The sequence below is a fragment of the Opisthocomus hoazin genome, chromosome 2 (genome assembly GCF_030867145.1).
Source record: "Opisthocomus hoazin isolate bOpiHoa1 chromosome 2, bOpiHoa1.hap1, whole genome shotgun sequence".
Classification (NCBI taxonomy): domain Eukaryota; kingdom Metazoa; phylum Chordata; class Aves; order Opisthocomiformes; family Opisthocomidae; genus Opisthocomus; species Opisthocomus hoazin.
In genome coordinates, this window is record NC_134415.1 from 62,411,507 (window position 1) to 62,434,769 (window position 23,263).

General features: G+C 39.4%; 1 protein-coding gene across 2 annotated transcripts in view; it reads left to right on the top strand.

The window, feature by feature from the left end:
* The window catches only part of SYTL3 (synaptotagmin like 3), a 30,932-nt gene that overhangs the window by 6,038 nt on the left and 1,631 nt on the right, over positions 1–23,263 (top strand). Inside the window, exons 3-14 of one of the 2 annotated variants that reach the window (XM_075413876.1) lie at positions 216–280; positions 2,898–2,949; positions 4,291–4,357; positions 5,331–5,403; positions 8,884–9,008; positions 12,757–12,900; positions 15,426–15,604; positions 17,424–17,526; positions 19,690–19,860; positions 20,070–20,169; positions 21,245–21,353; positions 22,221–22,426. In XM_075413876.1, coding sequence (XP_075269991.1) covers positions 216–280; positions 2,898–2,949; positions 4,291–4,357; positions 5,331–5,403; positions 8,884–9,008; positions 12,757–12,900; positions 15,426–15,604; positions 17,424–17,526; positions 19,690–19,860; positions 20,070–20,169; positions 21,245–21,353; positions 22,221–22,426 — 1,394 coding nt within the window. The remainder of the gene's footprint in view (positions 1–215; positions 281–2,897; positions 2,950–4,290; positions 4,358–5,330; positions 5,404–8,883; positions 9,009–12,756; positions 12,901–15,425; positions 15,605–17,423; positions 17,527–19,689; positions 19,861–20,069; positions 20,170–21,244; positions 21,354–22,220; positions 22,427–23,263) is intronic. The other variant, XM_075413877.1, reaches the window with a different exon arrangement.

A 23,263-nucleotide genomic window follows, 5' to 3' on the forward strand; every position in this document is an offset into this window, starting at 1 on the left:
CCTACACAGCAAAACAGGAAAAAAATATTATAATGGAGAGGACGAGTCCTTTGTTTGCAGACCCACAGCAAAATCAGTCAGCAGAATGAGCAATCACAAAATCCCAGTTTATGGTAGGATTAAGAAGGATTGTTGGATTGTTAAATGGCTATCAAACATTTGAAGAAATGCACTTCGGAAAATGTTGATTCAAAGGTCTTTTGCTTGTTTTTCAGAGATGTGAAAGTGAAGACTGGTGAATGGTTCTTTGAGGAACGAGCAAAGAAATACCCAGGTGAAGGTAATTGCTGGAACAGACCATAAACTGCTGTGTAATATGTCGTCCTCCTCTAAGTGAAATACAGAGTATAGTCTGCCACTGTATTTAACGTTTCGTTCACTTGGTGAGAGATTTGTCAGAAATTATCATGCGGTGCATCTGTATATGCACTACATAAATAATCAACACAAACTAGAAGAATGCATTTAAAAGTGGAATTTATTTTATGTGAGTAACAGGAATAAGAAAATTGCTTGCCATATCAGTTTGAATTAATGAACATGTAAGACTTCTAAGAAATACAATGACATGAAATAAATGTAGAAATGTTAAAATATATGTGCAGAAAGGCAATGATCTTGCATCCATTGTTTGTCAAAGTTAAAACTTCAGTTGTTTTCACTGAGGAAATTGTAAAGCTTAAAGAAATGACAGGATGGAATAAATAAGCCCATGTATAGCTATAAATCAACAGAGAACTAAATGCTTACTGTTCTTTTCTTTCAGCCAGCTGTGCCGTTGCCTTGTGTTCAGTCTTATAAGTGCAATTGAAAATACAAACCCCTAACAGAAATTATAGAGGACGTGGATGGATTGCCCTATGGGGAATGTGTTTCACCAACCAAGGGGGCTGTTAGCCTTTGTTTTCACCTACAATGACTAATGAGGTGGAGCGGCTTTCCTTCCTCTTGCCCTTGAAGCGCCACTTCAGATAGTCAACTGTTTTGCTTTGTGCCTGACTGTAGCGAAATGTTAGTTTCACTTCCAATATCTGCATGGTATCTAGATTTAAGAATAACGGTAAAAAGGAAAGCGCTGGACCAAAGTATCTCTTGGGAAACTTGAATAGAAAGAAGTCTATAAAGGGAAGAATGTAATCAGGCAAATTTTGGATAGTGGGTATTTATGAAAGACAGCAGGCAGTGTATTACAAAAATGAGCTACAGTTCCTGCTAAAACAATTCATGTAGAATTTGAAATATTTCACTGAATTGCATTCTAGCTAATGCAATTTCTGATTTTAAAGTATTAGTTGACTGATCTTTTAAAGCACAGTTGTATTCCATAACCATTGTTAATAATTTTCCCTCATATTCTTTTCTAAAGCTGGTATTTCTATCAGTCTCTCACAGTTATTGGAAAATGCTGTGTTGTTCTCAGACAATCTGATATTGCAAGGTACTGAATGTCCCTCTTTCCAGTAAAATAAATGAGTTCTCACCTTGCATTATCAAAGCTTTCTGGGTGCTTGAAGCATTTTGCTTAGTTAGTCCATACTGTTGAAGTCAGAGATCTAAGGATATGCAGAAGATATGCCTGCAGGGAGAAATACGTTTTGTTTAGTTCCTTTTGATTAGACCAGCTGATATAATTAAAGGCGTTAAAAAATGGCAAACTTTGAAACCCAGCAGTAGTCGTAGTTATGTAACCTTCAAACCTGGAGAGACAGTGCCCTCTTTTGGTTTGAAAACATAACACAAGTGAAGTATTCACTGTAAAATAAGTTCACCAGAAAAAAAACCTGTTACAGTGAAGTTTTCTCATGTTGCAGAGGGGCAAAAAAAAAGTGACATCAGTATGCTTTTTATTAATTTTGTGTATCTTCTACCTGAAGAATAAACCCCATATTTTCATAAAAGTGGTAAATTGCCTTTAATAAATTTAAAAACCTAAGAAATCACTTAATGCTGCAATAAATCAGGATACCAAATGTTAATTATTAATAACAAAGCATTAAGTCTGGAGCTCTGATTGAAATTTGAAACATCGATACATTGATTATACTTTCTATTACCACCAAGTTCCGCTACTTATATGTAAGTAATATGTTACAATTAATGACGTCTTCAGCAAAGCGTGGATCGCGTGCTGCTTTCTGTATTAGGAATGATTAGTGATTAAAGCCACTCCAGATATTTTCAGTGGGCCATTTGTTACGTGCATTTAGCCCTTCTTTCTGTTTGCGATCACTCAGGATCCAACTACGTTTTTATGGTCTTCATTCTTTGTGCCTGATGGAGCGCTTGCTCATTGGTGTTCTTTACAGCAAGCGGCTGCTCACCTGAGGAATGTGACATGGTTGCTGTTGCCCCACAGGGATGGCCTTAGCAAAGGGTTTTGTGCGTGTTTGAGCTACTCATGCGTTTTCATGATGGTTCATGTGAAAAAATGAAAAGAATTTTTCGTAAGATGCAAGAGATTACCGTGTATCTCCTCTTGTACATATTTGCAAACTTTCCGTAGTGTTTGGGTCTTATGCTTGCAGTGTGCTTCAGTGCAGTGGGCCCATGCACTACCTGCCTCCTGGACCTCAGGAGGCTGAAGGTGCTTAGCAGCCTGTAGGAAGGAGCCTGTTCACATCAGCATATGCTTGTCCTCAGCGTTTGTGAAGAGCTGGTCTGAATGTGTCGCCTGCAAGAGAGGAAGGTGGAATCGTAATAGAGTTTGTGATACAGGAGAGACTTGCATGTTGCTTGGCATGCATGTCAAGTGTGAGTTTATTTCACTTCTGGCTCACATGTGCATGAACTTCTGTAAGTTCCTGAAAGGCACTGATTTTAGAAAGTATTATACAGGCATTAGTAACTACCGTTGTTGCTAAATGACCTTTGGGTGGGTTTTTTTCTCTCCTTCACAGGCAGACATGAAACAGTTGGTGCACAGCTCTTGAAATCTTATCAGAAACTGAGGTAAGACTCATAAAAGGACAAATGATCCTAGGACACTGAGAATTTGTATAGGCGACATACTGTGTGTTATAAACCAGCCAGCAGTTTGCATTTTTTTACTGTGAAAAACAAATTTCGATGCTTTTGCAGTACAAATGGTAAAAGCATAGAAAATGTACCAATTTTATCTCTCAGCAATCCATAGAAAGAGTCTCAAGTACAAAAGGGAGTACTATGTTTAGAGTATAGTTTCTTACTTGAAATGATGTGCAGTATTTTTGTTATATCTGCGTATATTTTTTACATACTTGTTTACACCATTGTCTTTCAGATTTACACACTACTTTTGAATGATCAGAGATGAAAATTATTTACTAGGTATAACAGCAATAACATCATTATTTGCTTAATGGGAGATACTGATGATTTGATAGCTTTAGACGAAATAGTAGTCAAGAAGCCCTGTATTCAGTAAAGTGCATCTGCTTACCAAAGCTTAAACCAAGTGAAAATTCCAGTTTACACTGAATAAATACTTTAAATACTTTGACCTGAGGCCTGAGCATGACCATATTTAAGCTATTACCAGTGATATACAGTGAACTAACAGTCTACTTAAACTATATTGTATAAAATATACACTCTTTCTTTAAAAAAAAAGAAAGTAAAAGAAACGAAGAGATGGCCTCCATTTTACGATAATTATCTGTCGAGGCGTGGTTGCATAAGACAGAAACTTATAGTCAGCTAGATATGATCCTAACCAGGGCTGCATGAGGACTTGCTTTTACCTAGATGTGGTAAAATTAAGAGAGAATCAAAGAGGAAGTTCACTGGGTGCCTTTAGCATCTGTGATTGTGCTGTGATAACAGACTCAGTCAAATACATTTTTTTATACAGACCTGGGCTATTTACAACAGATGAAATGCAGTAGAGGGACTCAAACAGCTCTGGGCCCAGGCAAGGAAGGATCCTTTTAGTACTGTAAACAAAGATGACTGTTTTCTGAAAACATCTCTGAAACAGAGATAGGGTGCATTACACAGGAATCGTGTTTTAACATTTGGGACACAGATTGTAATAATGCCAGCCACATAGAAGTCTAGCAATCTTGTCCTGAGTTAGGTCTTTCTGATTGTTTTAAATCAAGAAGTCTGCCTAGAGCAGCCCAAGATAGACAAGATAGAAAGGCAGGCAATAATCTTGTGCTGCAGCTCTTGAAGACAAGGGGTCTCAACCCAAACATTTAGATTGCAGGAAAGATAGATAATAAAGATACTGTGCACAAATGTGGTTTATTTGTCCATCTATTAGCATAATGTATTAATTGTTGCTCTGTTTATTGTCTCTTAAATTTCTAGTAAAATTTCTGTTGTACCTCCAACTCCACCTCCTTTCACAGAATCCACAGCAGGAAGCAACATGACGGTAAATGTACATATATGCAAAATATACGTATACACCCACCTCTTAGGATGTCATGCATATGAAAAGGCCAGCCACAGAAATGCAGTAAATAGCAACTGCTGTAGCATCATATTGCAATATAAATGCTGTCTTATGTTCCTCTGTATTTTTTTTTTTTTTACGTTGAATTGTAGGAGAGAAAGGTCAGAGTCTATCCTGAGTGATGTTTTCAGTTAGTTTCCAGTTTTTGAGGGAAGTGACTAACCCTCTCTACTTGGCACTGTAATACTGCACCTGGTTTTTGGTGCCTCACTACAGGAAGGCTGGACTGACATCTGAGCTCTACTCTAGCCTGAAGGATCCTATCATCCTAAGATATTCAATAGTCTTTTATAAAGCGATCATTCTGTGTGCTACTTTCATTACTGAGTGAAAACCAGTGAATTTGATGCTTGCCTTTGCATTACAGTTTCGAGTGAACAGAATAGTAGGACATGGCTCAGAACTCATCAAAATTGCACTACATTACTATCTCAGTTCATTTTGGACTGGGTCCTGAGGCCCTGGTTTTGAAGCCCATTGCAATTCTGTACACATTCTAATATGTGCTTACCTGGAGTTTGATAAAATCACTTTGATTTGGAGGCACAGGAGCATCTGTAATAGATAGGACTTTCCTACTTGAAGTATTAAATACATTACAACAAATCAGTGATGTGATTAGTTGTATTTATGAAATTTTTATGTGATCTTCCTACAAGCAGTCCCGCTTATACATCAAAGAGTATGGAACTGAAAAGATTATTTTTCATCTTCATACATTACTATGACAGTTTTAAACCATATCAACATATGTCCTCAGATGTATTTGCCTACAGAAGTGAGCTGCAGCCTTGCTATCTGTTTGTTACATGGTGTGTAGATATGTGATCATGGAAACTTTGAAACAGCAAATATTTTGTGTTTTCTTACTCTTGGCATCTTCCATTTGCAGGAACTCAAGCAGTCTACAAGTTTTAATAAATCTGTGGAAAACTTGTTTCTGTCTCTCACAACACATATAAAAAGTAAGTAGCTTTCACTGCTTTGTCATTCTAGAGTAATGTGGTCAAATGTTTCAATTTTTTGCTAAAATCTTGGCCAAAAGTAGTTATAAACAAAGGTTATTGAGTAGTGGCTGAAATGCCAAGACTGAGCCAACCTGAAAAATAAGGTAAGCCTAATTCTCCATCAGTATTCTGCTAGATGTTTAACAAGCTGATGATTCCCACCCAGAATGCCTTTCTTATAAAGGTGTGAAAAGACTGTATAATGTTATTTTGAAGTTTACTGGGTGTTCAGCTGTAGTATATCTAACTCACGTTAGCACAGCGTAGTAACCACTTTCTACTGTAGTGATTCTCGTGTTATCTGTCTGACTGAACCCCAGCTGACCCTGTCAAAGAATCTAGCATATAATTGGAGTTTAATATTTTCATTCACTGGCAGTTTTCAAGGGGGCTTCCTTCCTCTTTCTCCGTTTGTCTAGTCATGTATTTTTTTTCAGTGCATGCTTCTAAGAGCCAGCTGGAGTTGTCTTAACAACTCTTCTTTCATTCTGACACTTTTGGTTCCCTCCACTCACTTATGCTGCCTGCTGTTCGGTGGGGTGCAGACTGTGTATGTACCTCTAAGGCTGACTACACTGAGGACAACCTGTATTTGTGAGTAACAGATTAAAGGCATCAGTGACCAGAGGAAAACAACTTCTGAGCCTTATGAAGATTACAGAGACTTGCAGATTTGCATGTATTTGAATGAACCTTAGTGTTTTCTTACTAGCTTCATCTTGGACAACCCCAAATGTGAGATTAGACCTGAATAAATTTGGCTTTAGTGCCTTTCTGTCTCTCCCCCTAACTCTTGTCTTAGCTTGTTTGGTGTTTCCTCTTAACTTCTTCCACCCATCCCAAAGGCCTGTTCTCCATTAACTACACAAATTTAACATTGGGTCTGTGTGAACACTTACTAAAGCTATGCAGAGGCACACAATGGCTGTGTCTGCTAAACAGAACTGTAGTGGAGGGTGTCATAGGATACTTTGTTACTGGAAGCAGATAGCTGAGGCACCACCGCATTGGATGCAAACTGGTTTATTCTGCTTTCTGTTAGTCTGAAGCCTGGCTGTATCCCACAGTTACTGGCAAAAACTGTCAGGACTGCAACAAGCTAATTTAATAGTTCACTGCTACCAAAAGGAAAATTATACTCCCCCCACATCTTTCTTCTCTCTCTGTTTCTGGCCTTATGCTGCCATCACTTAACTTGAATTAGCACCAGTGTTTCTGTACTCCTCTGGAAACTGATTTAGCTAATTAAAAGGGCAGAACATTAACATAGACAAAACACATAGGTACTTTTCTGCTGGTTTAGTGAGTTAAGTAGGCTCAGGATAGGGTGTATACGTTGGAGCCTGCACAACAGAAAGTGCTGGGCCATGTGGCCAAGAGCCAGGGATTGAGGATGGAAGAGCAGTGGTTGAAGAGAGGGATGGCAGCAAGCTGTTAGCTTCGTTTGACTGTATGTGAAACCCCACTCAGGTGCGATCATCCTCAGTTAGTGTAGAACCTTGTAATTTGTGAGACAATAACAAGTTGTTGCAATCACTGAAGTCAATAATTAGAATGTATCACTGAAGTCAATAATTAAAACATATAGGAAGTCTTACAGAGAGAAAAGCTTGGGCTTCTTGACTTAAGAAAACAGCTCTTTCAGACAATATGGCCGCTTAATGAAACCTGGTACTGTGCTGATAAATGCTTTCAGTCACGAGTGTCTAAAGTTAGTGTTCTGTATCTTATCTAGATAAAAATGTCCTACTTTGCAGAGGTATTTAATACACCCAGCTCTTGTGTATTGCAGTAAATAAACCTGGAGAACCTCGTTATGCCTCTGATTCTGTCACTGGAGCCAGTGTGTGTGTGTCTGAGAGCAGCGGGAACAAAGGGTTAGTGCGTGCAGCACAATGCCACTGCTGTACAGTCTGCTCTTTATGCTGTTACCTCCTGTTCCAGTGTGGCTTGGCAGCAACAGGAGATTATAATCCAATGGTTGCCATTTGGTGAATGTAAAATGAGTTGCTGGTTGTAGTTTTATTTGCAGTGCCCATGGTGCTAGGGATAGTGTCTGTCTTACTGACCATTTGGGTAGAGAAGCTAGAGGAGGAAAAGATATGAAAACTGAACAGTAATTTTTTTTTCTCACAGTAACCTGTGCTATAACCTGTTCATTTTAAGAAAGTGTGAGGCAAGCTTGTGTTTCTACTTCTGCTGCTGGTCAAGCTACTCAGATTGTGTCTACTCACAGAATCACAGAATCACAGAATAGTAGGGGTTGGAAGGGACCTCTGCGGGTCATCTAGTCCAACCCTCCACTCCATTAGATCTCTCACTCCAGTCTCCTTTATGATCTCTGATTTCACTGGGCATTTTAAAAACCTGCTTTCATTACAGTCAGAGGTGACTTAATTGAGTCTGCCTATGAATATGTGATGCCTTAATGGTGTACGCAGAGAACAGTAAACATCTGAGGACTGATTGCTGCTAAGAACAAAACTAACTCAAAGTGGCTTTAAAAATCACACTTAAGGGTGCCATTGTTTCTGAATACCATATTGACATATTGTCTGCTGTCAGGTTTCTCCACAGAGGCTTGTGTTGTGAGAGAAATATTTCTTCTGTATGAATTAAACATATGATAGCTACTTCATGTACCACTTGTAAGTTATTAATTCTTCATGAGACACTATCTGGGATTTACAACAAAGTGTCTGCTGCAACTTCAGCACACAGAAATCATGGATGAGTGCTGCCTTTCCCTTTAAGTGAAGTTCTGACTGTACCCTGAGGATTAAGAAGCGAAAAGTGGTGCATTAAATGTCCAATTGTCCTATGGATTTATTTGACAATAAACTAGATGCTACTGAAGTGCCAATTCAATAAGGTATTTAAGTATGGACATAAGCTGCTCACACTCCATGTGAGTAATGTTATTGAAGTCAATGAGGGCTACTCATGTTCTTAAGATTATACGTGGTTGGGGACCAGAGTACGTAATATCTGTCCTTTCATCCATATTTTGGATAAATTTCTAAATATTTTCCATTGTGCTCTGCTTTCTAATTTCTATTGTCATGCCGCTTTACGTTGTTATAATGATCTTGCTTTCATCCTGAACCAAACTGCTTTACAAATCAAACTATATATATAGGGACTGTAGCAGCTACTTCTGCAAGAAACTGTATTTGATGGCATACAAAATTCCTTGCAGCAGCTATAATGATAGGAAGCAAGGAGTATAATTTCCAGTTGAAACAGCAGGAAAGATTTAGGTAGGCAAAATATAATTATACAAAATGGGGCAAGCACTTGCCTTCCCATCTGTTTCTTACTCATAGAAGATCAATACTAAAATTGCAGGATGAAAGTTTGAAAGCTACAGAATTAGCCTATAAATCTACAGGATTGCTTGCAATATTTGTTATAGTGACTTCTCTATTTTCACTTCAGAAATCTCCAAGTCCCAGAATGATGTGGCTGACAGATGTCTCCTAACTACAGATTATGGGCAGAACGTGGAAAGAAGGAAGCAAAGAAGGAGCCAGTCTGACACTGCCATCAACATTACAAGCAGGGTACCCGTATTATTAGACACAGTCTCTAGCTGTCAGGGCTGTTTTGGGAATGGAATATATTTGCAAGAATAATGACTGACTGTGTGGAATTTTGCTTTTATTACACGAGCAGGGCTTAGCTGATGTTTGCTGATGGTGGAACTCTGATTCATCACAAAGTTTTTGACCGAGTCTGCACACTTGATCTCAGCTCCAAGCTGAAACATTAGACTGAGATTTTACAGAGACCCTCACACAGGGAGGGAGAGGATAGGTCGTTTTGCTCTCAGGTGCTCACAGACTCTCTTGAGGCGGATTGATGTCTCCTCTGTGTGATTGTTGGGCTGCAGGGAGATTCTCTGTCTCTTGTCCTTTTCCTGCCCCTCTTGCTGCTGAACAGGACCAAGCTATGACCATCTGAAATCCATCCTGATGCTTTCTAAGCACTTTTTAATTTGGCAAGGACAAAACATTGACTGCTGTTAGCAGTTGGGCAACCTCCCTTTTCCTTTTGCTTTGGTTACAGTCTCTAGCTTCGAGTGTTTTCTTGAGAAGTTTAAGAAAAACCCAGTCATCTTTTTCCACAAATTGTACAGGGCTGAGGGTGATGTCACATATCTGCTTTAAAGTTACACTGAAGATTTTGTTTTGTACACTTTCACCTCTCAATTGACTGAACTTTGTTCATACCCAGTTTTCTACATAGAGGGTACTTACTGAATCGCTATGTTCATCTGAAAGAGGTAAATGTGGTCTGCTAAGTGCCTGAATTAGATGTGAAGAAAAGCTTTTGCTTTGGGGCAGACCTCATGGCAAATGTTACTCACAGCTCCCTTGGTGCACACTTTTCTCTTTCCTCTGAAGTGTTAGATATTGATAAATGGAAGAGACAGGATGTCAGACCACGTGGACTAGTGGTTTGAATTGGCCCAGCAAGGTCTGTGAATTCTGAAAAATTAGTTCTGGTATTTTTGGATGTAATTATATTATAAACAAAATTGGCAGCAATTATTAACTACCCAAGTGCTGCTTTCATTGTGGCAAACCGCACTTCAGTCTCGCTTTATTCCACTGGCACTCTCTTAATGCATCGAAACACACTGGAGTTGGAGAGTATGTGCACTTAAACTATGCTTCGTTGCATCCTGGTCACACACAGCCTGTAATGTTTAAAAGAAGGATGTGGATTCTTTTGGCTTGAGAAATGCAGAAGTAGGAGATTCCAAATTACTTGTATGGGTTTTTAATTGCCCATTTGAAGATTTAGGACTTAATTTATGTCCACCTTTTGCATTACAGATTTTGAAAGATAGGTTTCAATGTTGGTTGTGTTTCAGAGCTCTTTTTCTCCAAGCCAAGGAGCTTTTGTTTCATTCAAACTAGTTAGACTGTATTTCAGCTAGAATTTTAGTTTTGCAAGAATTACTGTCGATCATTTTTTCTTGTGAATGTCATCTTTGCCATTTAGGGTTTTTTAATATTGAAGGAAATTTTACTTGTCTGTTGCTGCACTTATATAATGGCTTTTTGTATCTTTACTGTGATTTAAAAAATTATTTTTAATCTCTGTCAATGGCACTATTGCATTATTCTTCCATTAATTTTTTTCTTTTCCATCTTTGTTTTCCTTTAATAAGGGTAGCTGTTTACATCCTTACTAGAGCTATGACTTCAGTTTAGGGACAGAATCTGTTTTAAATTGCACTTGCAAAATGACTAATTACTCAAATTTGTAACAAAATATGATACAGAAATCTTACTACTTGTGATTTCCACCCCAGAAAGAACTTTCATTTTCAGGGAATGAATCAAACCAGTGTTTTTTTTCCCCTAGAAAGGGTGCATTTTTCTCCTAGGAATGACTGGGAATTGATAGCTGTAACTGCCATTTTGAATGTGCAGGGTATAAGACCGAGGCACCACTTCCATCTCAAGAGCCCTATTTGTTTCTTAAGTAAGTTTTGCAAATTTGTGATATGTTCGGAGCTTGATTCCTTCAGATTAAAGTTGAAAGAGATTATATTTAACTCCAGTAATAGTGAAGAAACAATCCAACGGCAAGAACTACCAGCCAGTGTAAAATCGAGATTTAGAAAGTTAATGAAATAGTGTTTTCCAGGGCGTCTCGCTGTCAGAATCTCCAAGTTCATTAAAAGAACTACAATTACACCTGCCTCCTTGCGGGAACAAGCAGACGTGCGCAAGCTTTGGAGGCTGTTTGTAGTGCATCAGTAGCTGAGGGTTACCCATCCCGTGACAGTGGATGCCTGCTGCTGCAGACCTTAGAGCTGGGCTATGTGGGAGTCTTGCTCACGTGACCTGATGTGAAGTTTAGCACTGGGAGTTATGTTGCCTCGTCAATCACTTCTGCTCTGTTTAACACAGTAGAGAAGCCTTTCCTATCCAAGTAGAAGCTAAAATTCAGTGTGTAGTAGGTTATTTTGGTTAACAGGTGAAACTGATGGCGTTTCCAGGTTTTTATGAAGCAGAAGACAATCTCTCTGCTGAGGAATGTGATGTTTTGGTTTTGTTTGCGTTTTTTTGAGACTGTATTAATGAGACTATAAATGTATTTTCTGTCTGTTCCCTGCTCACAAGGGAACTTAATGAATTCTTACATCTATTCTTAAGGTAGGGCAGTTATTACACATAACAATTTCTGTATTCTCTAATAACAGCATACTGGTTTGGATTTTGTACATCCTGTTTTTTCAGAAGTAACCTCAATATATTATCTCCTCTGTTGTACTCATTCTTTAGTGCTTTCTGCTGATTGTGCAGGAGGGTTTCCCAGGTTTTTTAAATATATGTTATCTGTTGCTTTTATGCAAAGAAGTCCCGATCCTTTTTGTTGATTCAGTCACAATGTATTCTTTCTAGAATTTCAGGTAATCCCTGTTATACAGGCTTTTTTTACGAAGTTATTTTCTTAGATCCTAACCATGTAAAATTTCTTACCTCACTCTTTTCCTACCCATTGAACTATGAACATAGTTTTCAAATATTGTATTATCTAGAGGTAGTGGTGCGCCAGAAAGAGCTAAAATCTATTTTCAGCATATTTCTAGCCATATGTATTAGTCTTTTGGCACTTCGTTCTATTAATTGTTGATATTGGTAACAGAGGTGGCTGAAGGTAAATCTCAGAGTTTTGCCACTGTATTTCTTAACTTTCCACAAGTTACCAGGGTTTTCACGGGAAAGTTTTTTCAAAGCAAAGTCAAGAACACCAAAGAAATTTAAACTTTTTTTTTATAATCAAAGCGAAATAAGAACTTCTGGGTCTGTTTCTGTTTTCAGGTGTCTTTCAACTTACGTTCATTCTTGCATAGATAGATATGGGCATGTGTCATGCATATTGCAGAATACTATTTTTAATTTCCTGGAGGCAAGATTATCATTTTTTTCTTCCAAAATTACTGTTCAGTTGAAGGCTAATAAGGCCTTTTATTAGTATGTTGCTACTTTTGGTGTGTTATTAGTAGACTGTTAATAATTGCTGTGGTAGTGATCCCTAGATTAGGTGATGGTATGTTGATTTTAGAAAATTATTAATATAATGAATGTGCTACTAGCTGGGATGAGAGCTGTAAATCAACATTTAAATTAAGTTACTACATTGTCTTTGAAAGTGTGCCACCTGTGCAACATCCATCAGAATGAATTGTAGCTATTTACTGCATTTTCTTCTGGTAGTGTTCCTGAAGGAATCAGGATTTAATTTTCTTAAATGAAAAAAAAAAAAAATGACCTGCTGAATTTCTTACAGATGAAAAGTACACCCAGTCTTCAAGCGCTCATCACTGGGGCCCAAAATGACAGTGAAATTCTGACCAAAAGGAATTGCAAGGAGGAAGAAGACATAACAACCAGTCCCACAAGTGATGCAGTTTTCTGTGATGGCAGAAAACATGTAAGTTAAAGGGTGAAGCACAACAGAACAGATGCCTAATGGGAACAGATATAAAAGCTAAGATCTTGTGCAAAATATTGGTGTATTTTGGGTTATATTACAAAATGAAGGAAGAATTCTATTTGTGTTTGTATCTGATGAAATACTGACTGCTTTTGGCACGGTCCTCATAGTAACACTGAACTTTTTGCAGCATAAGCCAAATCAAATGAATAATGGATAATTGATAGATGGATATATCCATTAATAATGAATAATTGATAGATTGGCTTCCTGTGAATTTTGCAAATGCAACTAACATTCTTCCCATTTTATATTAGGGTTGGAATCATGAACATGGCTCGCTCCAAACTAGTAGCTATCTTTTTCTCTTAAAACTTCATTCAGCAGAAGGGTTTTGTTATTCTGCAAGAAATGTGGTAATGAAAATGTCAGTGGAAATTCCAATGTCAGAATGTCAGCGAATGAAGAGGAAGCTGACAGTGATGGAAGCCAGGGAAGCAGTTCATAAGTTTAGGGGATGGCATTGAATCATCCCCTGATGCATGGCATTCTGAATACTGCAAATGAGAGAGAAGGCAACCAGTTATAAATTAATTCAGCACATGCTTTAAAGCCTCTGTGGTTAACTGTGGAAGCTAATTTCTATGTATTGGTGATGAGGTTAAGCAGGGTGAAATACCCAAAGATTCCGTGACTGATACTGTAAAGAAGGGAACTAAAATTACTTTTAGGGAATCAGAATTAAACCAGCCTGCTCACTATGTAGAGGGGTATAAACACACACGGGGACCTTGGTGCTCTCTCATAGTTTACTGCACTGTGGAGTCTGAGGTGTCATTGCTGAATCCCTATTCACTCAACCAAAAGTATGAGTGATTCCTACATTGAATGTATGTGATTCCGGATCAGGTGGGAGACATATGTAGTGATATTCGGTCCAAACATCATTAGCTGGAACACCTATCCAGCCTCTTTAAATAAGTAAGAGGTTCTGTGGAATAAATATTAGGGACTTTTGCAGAACTTCTGTTAGGACATATGAGGTAAGACAAAAGTCTATTTGCATTTCTTTGTCATGAAGGATTTTGGTGGAAAATAAGCATTTTCTGCTCGGATGAATAAAAATATGTCAGTGAGTGAAAGAGCAGAGCTGAACAAAGCTGCAGGGGAGACTGGTGACACTGATAAACATCTTGTGGAGGGAGCAAGATTACATGCAACAAGCATTAGGTCAAAACAGTCCTAGCACTTTTTGTGACTTCCTCAGTAAGCACTCTGACACTCCTTTCATGAAGTTTGTGTGTTACTTGGAGCTTGTAAGATACAGTAGATAGCTTCAATCTAATTAAGCTGTTGGTGTGAATTTTAAAATGAATATTTGGCAAGCTGTACAAACGGAGAAGAGCATCTGCATGGAAGAGAGATATGATCTCATAAACAGTACTCTGTACTCCTATCTGCTGGGTTGTGCAATGCAGAACTCCTTGGTTAACCAGTCCTGAGTGGGTTGGTGTTTATTTTCAGAGGGAGGTGTGATCTAACACAGATACCTTAGCAATCTAGGGCAATGTTGCTGTGAGATTAATCACAACAACAACTGTGTCTTCGTACATATGCTATGTAAAAAGTTTCTGGAGCTCACCCTAAAGAATATCATTGTAAATGAATGGAGAGAGCAAACTATTTGGATTGTGTTGACAATTTGCTACAGCAAAGTCTAGATAGCCCCATAAAGTTACATGTCTGTGCTGGGCCACAGAAAATATTACAAGTCTCTTCCTTCATTGCAGTTTCATGACCTCTCTAAATGCTAGACACAAATGCTGTTTATATAAGTGGATGGACAGCATACAAACCTTTGCCCCATAGGTGAAAGTAGATGAAAGGAGAACAAAGTGGCTGAGGTGACCTAGGAAACACCTTCTTTATGCATCTCCATAAGACAATTTGTTGTATTCATATCTTAACCTTTCCTCAATGGTCTGCTGCAGTATGGAGCATGTCCTTTTTATGTGGAATTGAGGAATCTTGTAAACTGCTTGCTGGATGTGCAATACCACTTTTGTTTCCCTTAATACCTGACAGAACCTAACCTCTAGGCAGTGTACCCTAGCAAGAGCTATGTATTAAAAGCAGCCTAGTTCAGTATTTTCTATGTCCTTAGATTCAGAGTTTTTTCCACTCTCTTCCTTTCAGACACTTATCCCATTTTCTTATGAGAAGCCACATAGCAGTTTTATTGGGACGCAATTTCTAGATCTAGAAGTTACCTAAGAAAGCATTTTCTTAGCCTAGAGAGCTTCCTGAAGAAAAAAGAGGCAAAGCAGTAGAATTGGAGTTACAGTAAAAATTTGCAGGGCTGTTATGGAAGCAACAGAATGCTTTATACAGGTTACCTTAAAGATTTGTGATTTGCAGTAGCTCTTCAGTCATGTCACTGAAGATATTGACATTTGAGGGAAATACATGTTTTGTCCTGTTTGATCTGAAACTACTTTTCCCAAATATTTGTATTTTCTTAGGGGAGTCTGTATAGTCTGAACAGCACTTGCACTGAATCTGGCAATTTTGGCAAGGCGAACGTCACGGGAGAAATAGAGTTTGCCATAAGATACATCTTCAAAGCTTGCATCTTAGAAATTTGCATCAAAGGATGCAAGAATCTGGCTTATGGAGAGGAGAAGAAGAAAAAGTGTAACCCGTAAGTATTTTGTGGAGACTGCTTCTGAGCTTCCATCTTCCTCATCTGTAATAAGAATAGAAATTGCAGATATTGCAACACATTTTAAAATCTAAAGCTGTTTAATAATTATGTATTATTGTAAGAGGAAGACATACCTACTTGTGTGGATAAAATATGCCATAGGAATTTTTGGTTGGGTAGTTAAGCCTTAGTAATTTGTCTGTTTATTATTGAATGATCCTCTCTGACCATGCAGCAACCATTTACAGATAATCATCAGGTAGAATCCTAACTACCTGTTCTTGCCCCTGCTGTCACACCGTGTTTGAGCACTTGAGTGACCACATTGGAATTGTGGAGTTTCAGTCACCTTTACCCAGAAGGAATATGACTTTTGTGCATCTTGCAGAGGATATTCGTAAAGACGAGCTTGGTGATGAAAGGAGCCTTGCAGGAACAGCAGCTCATGAAGCAGGGCAGTTTGGGAGCACTTCAGAAGTGGGTCAAGGTCAAGGTTCTTTAAGTCCCCTGGTGATTAAACCAGGCAAACAGTTGCATGAAGCCTGAAAGGCAATGCGAGACGTGCTGTGTAGTGAACATTATGTTCTCTATTGGTATATATTTATATATTTCTGTTGGTTTCCAAGCCAACAGAAAAAAGTACAGTCAGTGTACTCACTTAACGCACTTGCCAAAAAGCAGACTTTTAACTGCTGTTTAAAACCTGTTGAATTATTTAGCTTGCTGACTGGTTTGAGGTCTGACTGGCTACTTCTTAATTGAACTGATCTGGGGTAATAGAGTAAGAGGCTAAAACTTTTAGTACCTGAATATTTTTAAAAGTAGTTTTACCTATGGATAAGTTTGGAAAGAATAGGAAAGGTGTGCAAGTTCTGCACTGATGATGTGAGATAGAACGGATTTTATTTACCCAGCAAGTTAATCAAGAAGCTGTTTTAAAATTGGTTTAAATCATAATATCTAAAATATATACAGCAAATATTTAGTATTATGTTAACAATCACTCCTTTCCCTGCCAAGCTGTGAGCCAGCACTCTCTGTTCAGTTCTGAAGCCATAATAAAATAGAGCCTGCTGAACTTATATTAAGGAGCATGTTTGAGTATAAATGTTCACGTGACCTACACACACCCTGCAAACTTTGGGTAAGAGTCATTGGTACTTGATGCTGGTCTAACTCAACTTCCAGAAATTTTTTTTACTGGTTTTCCTTGAATCAATGTTAGGGCAATTTTGAACACTTTAGACAATATCTCCTGCTTTCAGTCTAGTAGTTGGTATAACAATTAGCTTTTGTAAGAGTTATGAATTATTATGTACTATTTGTATGATTATACCTTTTTTTGCTATATTGTATATGATATTGTAAAGATGAGATATTTTCTTCATGAACAAGCAGCAATGATCTTAAAATTGATTGAGTTGATTTTTGTTTTTCTTTGAGCACATGATATATTGTGTGTTTTCATCATAAAGCTGTCACTGCAACTGACAAGGTGACTTCCTTATGGCTATTTTATCAGAGGCCAAGAGTACAAAAACAAAAGACTCCTATTCAAATCCTAATCCTTTCCCAATCAGAATGGGATGGAAACACATTAACTGAATGATATACAGAGATCCTTATAGTCTGTCTGCTTTTGTTGAGGAAGGATATAAATGAAAATTTGCCATTTTATTGCTTGGAAAATTATGAAGTCAATAAAATTGTTAAAGAATTAAGAAAAAATTCCTCTCAATGAATTAATTTTCTTCATAGTTTGATTGTTTTGTTTGTTTGTTTCCTGCTGGTCACTTTCCTTCTCTCTATCTGCAAGGTATGTTAAGGTTTATTTGCTTCCTGATAAATCTCCTCGGAGCAAGCGGAAGACAGCTGTCAAAAAGAGCACAGTGGATCCGGAATTCGATGAGACTTTGAAGGTACTGTTTGCAACTGTGTGCTGCTAAGCACGCTTTTCCATGGTAATGTCTCCTTTTGTAATGTACAATCCTGCAAGTTTGGAATGGTCCTGATGGGGCAAATCTAGCAGTCAGTGACAACAATAATTAAAAAAAATTATGGTTTTCAGTCCAAATAAGAGAAAATGCTTTAGGAGTTACATCAGTAAACTGCAAACCATTAGAAGAGTCTGCCTTTGTCCATGAAAACACTCTTAATAAATTCCAGTGTTGTTCTGAGTTACCTTGTGGCAAAAGGAAAGTGTCTTCCATAGACACTTTTTTTTGTACATTCAGGAATGGAGTGTATTGCAGAGCAGTTAGTATTTTACACAAATAATCCCTTTCAACTGATACCCCTTTTTTCAGTGCCACTGGGAATGTCTCTGTGCAGTTGGCTGAAAGCTAACTGAGTTCCACCACCTCTGAAACGTTGTCCGCTTCATTTTCGTGGTGCAACTGATGCCAGGCCATCTCTTTGGACTGTCTAATTTCAAGCATTAATAATCCCACCAGAGAACATTAGATATGATTTTAATTCCTTAATGCCTTGCAATATTACTTCTTGTGTCCTTTTGAGAACTGTGTGTAGAAAATAGGAGCCATTATTCTCGCTTCACAGACATTTAATGAAATGTGAAGCTGAAACAGAGTACTGTCACCTGGGAGCGGTGGGATTAGTTTGGTTGTTCCCAGCTCCAGTTTTGTACTCAGATCACTACAAAGCCATTTTTTGTGCGCATCAGCAAGCTGCAGTAACACATAAGGTGATGAGTAAAGTGTACTTCGGTAATGTGTTGTCTTGGAAGAGATATGAAACAAAGTTAACGGAGGGACAAATGTGTATTGTTGTTCCTTGAACTACACAAAAGTTTCAGTGTTACCCTCTTCTCTTGGTGTGTATGAACATCAACAATTTGTAGTGAGTGAAACAGGCAAAATGTTTGAAAAGACCATTGTTAAAATTCGATAACAACAAAAAAAAGGTTTCTGAAACGTATGCAATTCTCATATATCCCAAAATCTGTATGTAGGGTTTAAGTTGGGAGAAAAAAGAGCCTGAAGCTGGAATAATTGATCCTAATTTTATAGTCCATTTTCAATGCCAGCGTCATGCAGAACTGATAAAGGAAGAGAGCGCCATGCCTGAGCTGGTTGCATGAACACTAAAGGCAGTTTAGTAAGAAATCTTTTAAATGAGTTTAAATATTAGGTCATCCAGATTAGCAGAAACAGTCAAAAGAGCATAGTGCTGGTGCAGGTATACTATATCGTGACACTGAGACCCAGCTCAGTGGGATTCAGCTGCAAATTAAGGCACCTGCATTTATGTAGCTGCGTGTGTGAGTGTGTAAGTGCTCTCGGGAATTGCTGGAGCCCAGGGCGATTCCGGATGATTCGCCCCAGAGCCTGCACCCAACTTGTGATTCAGCAGCCTAAATGTGGATAGCGCTGCTACCCACATTTCACAGAATCATTAAGGTTGGAAAATACCTCTAAGATCATGAAGTCCAACTGTCAACCCATCACCACTGTGCCTACTGATGTCCATACCATTGCCTCCAGCTTTCAGTCCAGGTGGGTGCAGGTCACCTGTAGGCCAGGTATTACATTTACCAGTCTCATGTGGGTATATTAGATATACAAAAATGTCTCAAAGTGCTCTGTGTTTCAGGAGTGGATCAGGGCTTTAATTAGCAGTCGGCTGGATTACTTCCTTGCCCCCGCTGACTGCATTGAGTAGATGGCCACTGGCCAGAATGGAAGTTTTAGCACCTTCATTAGGTGTCTTAATCTTGAACTGACCTCCAGAGCAGCCAAATTCTGCTGGGAGTGTAAAACAGAAATATAAAAAATCCCATCAAAAATGGACAAGAATTATTTAAAGTTCTGAATCAATAATCAAAATGTTTAGCAAGGCAGGCCAAGGTATTCCTGGAATGTTGTTTCATGTTTGGATGAGCATTATTTGGCATTTAAGTAGTGGGGTGATATGCAAATTGCAAAGCACACTCAGACAACGTGGTTCTGTCTGCGCCTGGATGCCTTCAGCCATGCTGTGGCTGGGCTTCCTTTGGGCAGGCTACGGACGCTGGCCTGCACGCATCCTGTGTACTGGTTTGTAAATGCTGTTTATCTTTCTAGTACAAGATTGACTACTCACAGCTGGGCAGTCGGCAGCTTCAGATCTCTGTGTGGCATGCAGGAGCCCTCAAGTACAGGGTGTTTTTGGGGGAAGTGGTGATTCCACTGGCAGTGTGGAACTTCGAAGATGACTCCATGCAGTTGTTCAACTGGTACCAGCTCAAAGCCAAGGTGATTCTTAGTTTTTGTGCTTAGCGCTATCTTAAGAGCAGGATGTAGTGAAAGCTATGAAAAAAGACCAACCTTCTGAAGCCATGGGGGAAAGAATGCTGTCAATCCAGTCTGTTACTAAGATGTGTTGCAAGCGTAAACAAGCTGTGAGAATGATGTGGAATAGAATGATTGCAATAATGCAGGTTTCTGTATGTCCCTTTCTTCAGCCTGAAAAGCCTGAAGATGGTCTTATCCAGTACAGCGGTGAACTCCTTGTGTCTGCAAGACTGTCAGTACCAGCCCAGTATAAAAATTTCCAGTTTGAAGGTATAAAACATTTCAGCATACATGAATCCCTTGGCTAGAAAAGAATTTAGATCAGTATAGGACTGATGATGTGTCCACATGCTATTCCTGTAAGATGTTGGTAACAGCGACCGCAAACTGTGGTTTGTGGTACATTGTATTTTAAATTTATTAAAATCCAAGCACTTGCCAACTTCATCTTTTTGTTCTTTTTAATGCCAACAAGAGCTGCACGCTATGATGGCAGCAGTATGATGCATCCAGCTGTTTGGCTGGATAGCTGGTACATGTCATGGCATTGCCAGGAGACCTTATTCTGGAGGTGATGCAGCAGTTCTGCTGCCCAAGCTGGGGACTGCCAATTCAGCGAGAAGGTGGAAGGGCTGCAAAGGTACCAGACCCAGCACCATTGGCTTCTTCCAGTGGTCTTATTTTAGAGAGATTGGTTCACTTGGAAGATGGTAGGTTCAAAATGTATGGTCAGGATTCAGCTTTTGGTAATGATAGACTTGTAAGGTACACGAAGTACCTCCCTAGATCACGGTGAGGTATGCAGATGTTCAGAGCTCTAGTAGTGCTCTCAGTGTTCAGGATCATAGCAACAGGCAGAGACCAACAGAAAGATCAAATTAGCTGTTACATGAATTTTGTTCCCTTTTCTTTTCCAGATGACCCCCAAATTACTAGCTTGCTTTCTTCCATTTTTACCCCCAATGCATGCCTGTGCACTGGGTCTCCGCTCTATAACCAGAGCGGTATCATACCACAGGGTTGGCTGTTTCTCCTCCTTCTGTCTTTGTTTCAGAGGAGCACTCTTGTGGGTACTGCCCTGGGTTTACTTTTCACAAATACAGCAGAAAGCTCTGTGTTTGGAACAGGAATCACAAAGCAACCTGCTACTCATTGCTTGCTTTTTTGGTGTGAATCTGTACAAACAGGTTAAAAATCTTTCAAATCATCCTAATGCAGAGTGATCCTAATAGGAGTCCTTATCGCAGTAGTACTGTTCAGTCATTTTCCTATTTAATTACAGCAGCATCTTAGGCTATCAGCTGAACTAACTGGTGGTTTAATGTGAGAAACTCTCCCGTTTCAGGAAACAAAGTCCAAGGAGTTCCCAACTGCCAGCTTCAGGTTATGATATTTGGGGCCAAGAATTTGCCTGTGCTGAGGTCTGCTGGAATGCCGAGCTCGTTTGTGAAAGGGTGTGTATGAGACCTAACACTTTGAATAGAAAATATGTCGTGCACATTCTGAGCCAAGATATGTGTTAACGTGTTTTCAGCTGGAGACTGGCACGTGAAAGTGGTGTTGTCCACACACCTAGTCAGACTTCCTTGTTGTGGTGGCATTTGGGTGCCTGCACAGCAGCAGCACTCAGCAGGGCGGTGAGTAGTCCCACCTGCTCTCTGGGTCCTGAATGGAACTTCAGAATTTACTGATGTCATTAAAATTTGAAGTTCACTATTCTAAGTATCTGCTTTTAGATATTAGGAGAGGTAAAAAAAAGTGCAAATCAAGAGGGTATTTTCACTCCTGTTTTCAGCTGTGCCTTTGCAGAAAAGGAAAATTTCATCCTTTTCATTCTAGGTGTTTTAAGAGGAGGGACTGAATTCTCCTCCAATGTGCTGAGTAGCTTGTGTGTGGGATCATTTCACTTTCTTACTGTCAGGCATCAGATGCCAGTGGAAGTGTGATACTGGGGTACACTTACAACACCTCAGAAAGCCATTTCACCTGCTGTGACTCCTGTCCTCAGGGAGATGGGTGAACATTTTATCTGCTGAAAGGCAGGTTTCAGGCAGTATTGGGTAATAGAACGGGAAGTAAAGACTCCCTCAGCAGTCAGTGACAGCAAAGGAAAAGCAGATCAGAAGAGCCTGCTTGCTCCCACACTGAAAGCAGACAGGAAAAGGTTCAAGTCCCAGAATAAACACACTAGCACCGTGCACTCAAGATGAACTTCTTCGCTACTTAAGGCAAACCAAAGGGCCCTAGTTGACTGTTGCAAACGTTCCTTTTTCTGGTTGACAAATCAGTAACCTTGCTGAACTCTCGTTGCTTTTGGGAAGTTGTCTCATCCTCCCAGACCAAGCAGAGGTCAAGCGAAAGTCTCCTGTTCTGAAGAAAGAAGCCAGTCCCCAGTGGAAACACTTGTTTATCTTTGATGGTGTTACCCCAGCTCAGCTACAGCAATCGTGTCTACACTTGACCGTCTGGGACCAGTCGACGTTCAGCTCAAGCGATCAGTTCCTAGGAGGAGCCAAGCTTGGTGCAAGTAAGCTCTTTATCACTCAGAATTGAAGGTAATTTGGTAAAAAGTTCATTTAGTTTACATTATAAATAATAATATTTAGACTGTGCTGTTTATTACCAGCTGTTATGTGCCTACGCATACAGCCCCAGCACCTGTCCTAAGCAACTTGCAGTCTTAGGCTGTGATCCTGTAGGAACAGATGCGTGCATTTTGGTTGACATCTGCGCAGAAGCTCAGGGCTGTCAGTGGGAATTGTCAGGAAAGCCATTTGTTAGGGCGGTAGCTTTGAGGGTCAGAGCCCGGCCGTGCAGAATACAGCGCAGAAAAGTTGGGCGGCATTAACTCATCTAGAGCTCTACGTATACTTTTTAAGACTTGTTCCTTGACCTGTTTTCTATAAATTGGCTAATTTTAGATACCATCTCATCAAAAGGAAGCGCAAGAACTAGTGGTCTAGTAGACTCCAGCCTTGCTTATATTTGTGCTTATTATCTTCCATCCACAAACCAATCCAATCAATGGTATATACTGAAAGTGCTCAGAAGGGGCTATTGTGTGTCTGAGCTTTGAGCTCGGTTCCAGCTAAGAGCGAGCCCTCTTTCTCAAGGCTGAGAAATTCCTGAGAAACCCTCTGCTCACTGAGTCGACCCTGTTTGAGGGGTAGTTGAGCAAGAAAGCGTTGTCGCTTGATGACTGTCCCATGGAGTCTCTGACCTGTCTTCCCAGAGGGGAAGTGCTCTGGTTTCAGTATTTGAGATGAAAGGCTCAAAAAGATTGAGGGTCGGTCACTGCATTGTTACCAACATGCACTTTGGAGGAGTATTATCACTAGTAATAACTCAGTGCTGTGAAGGCTTC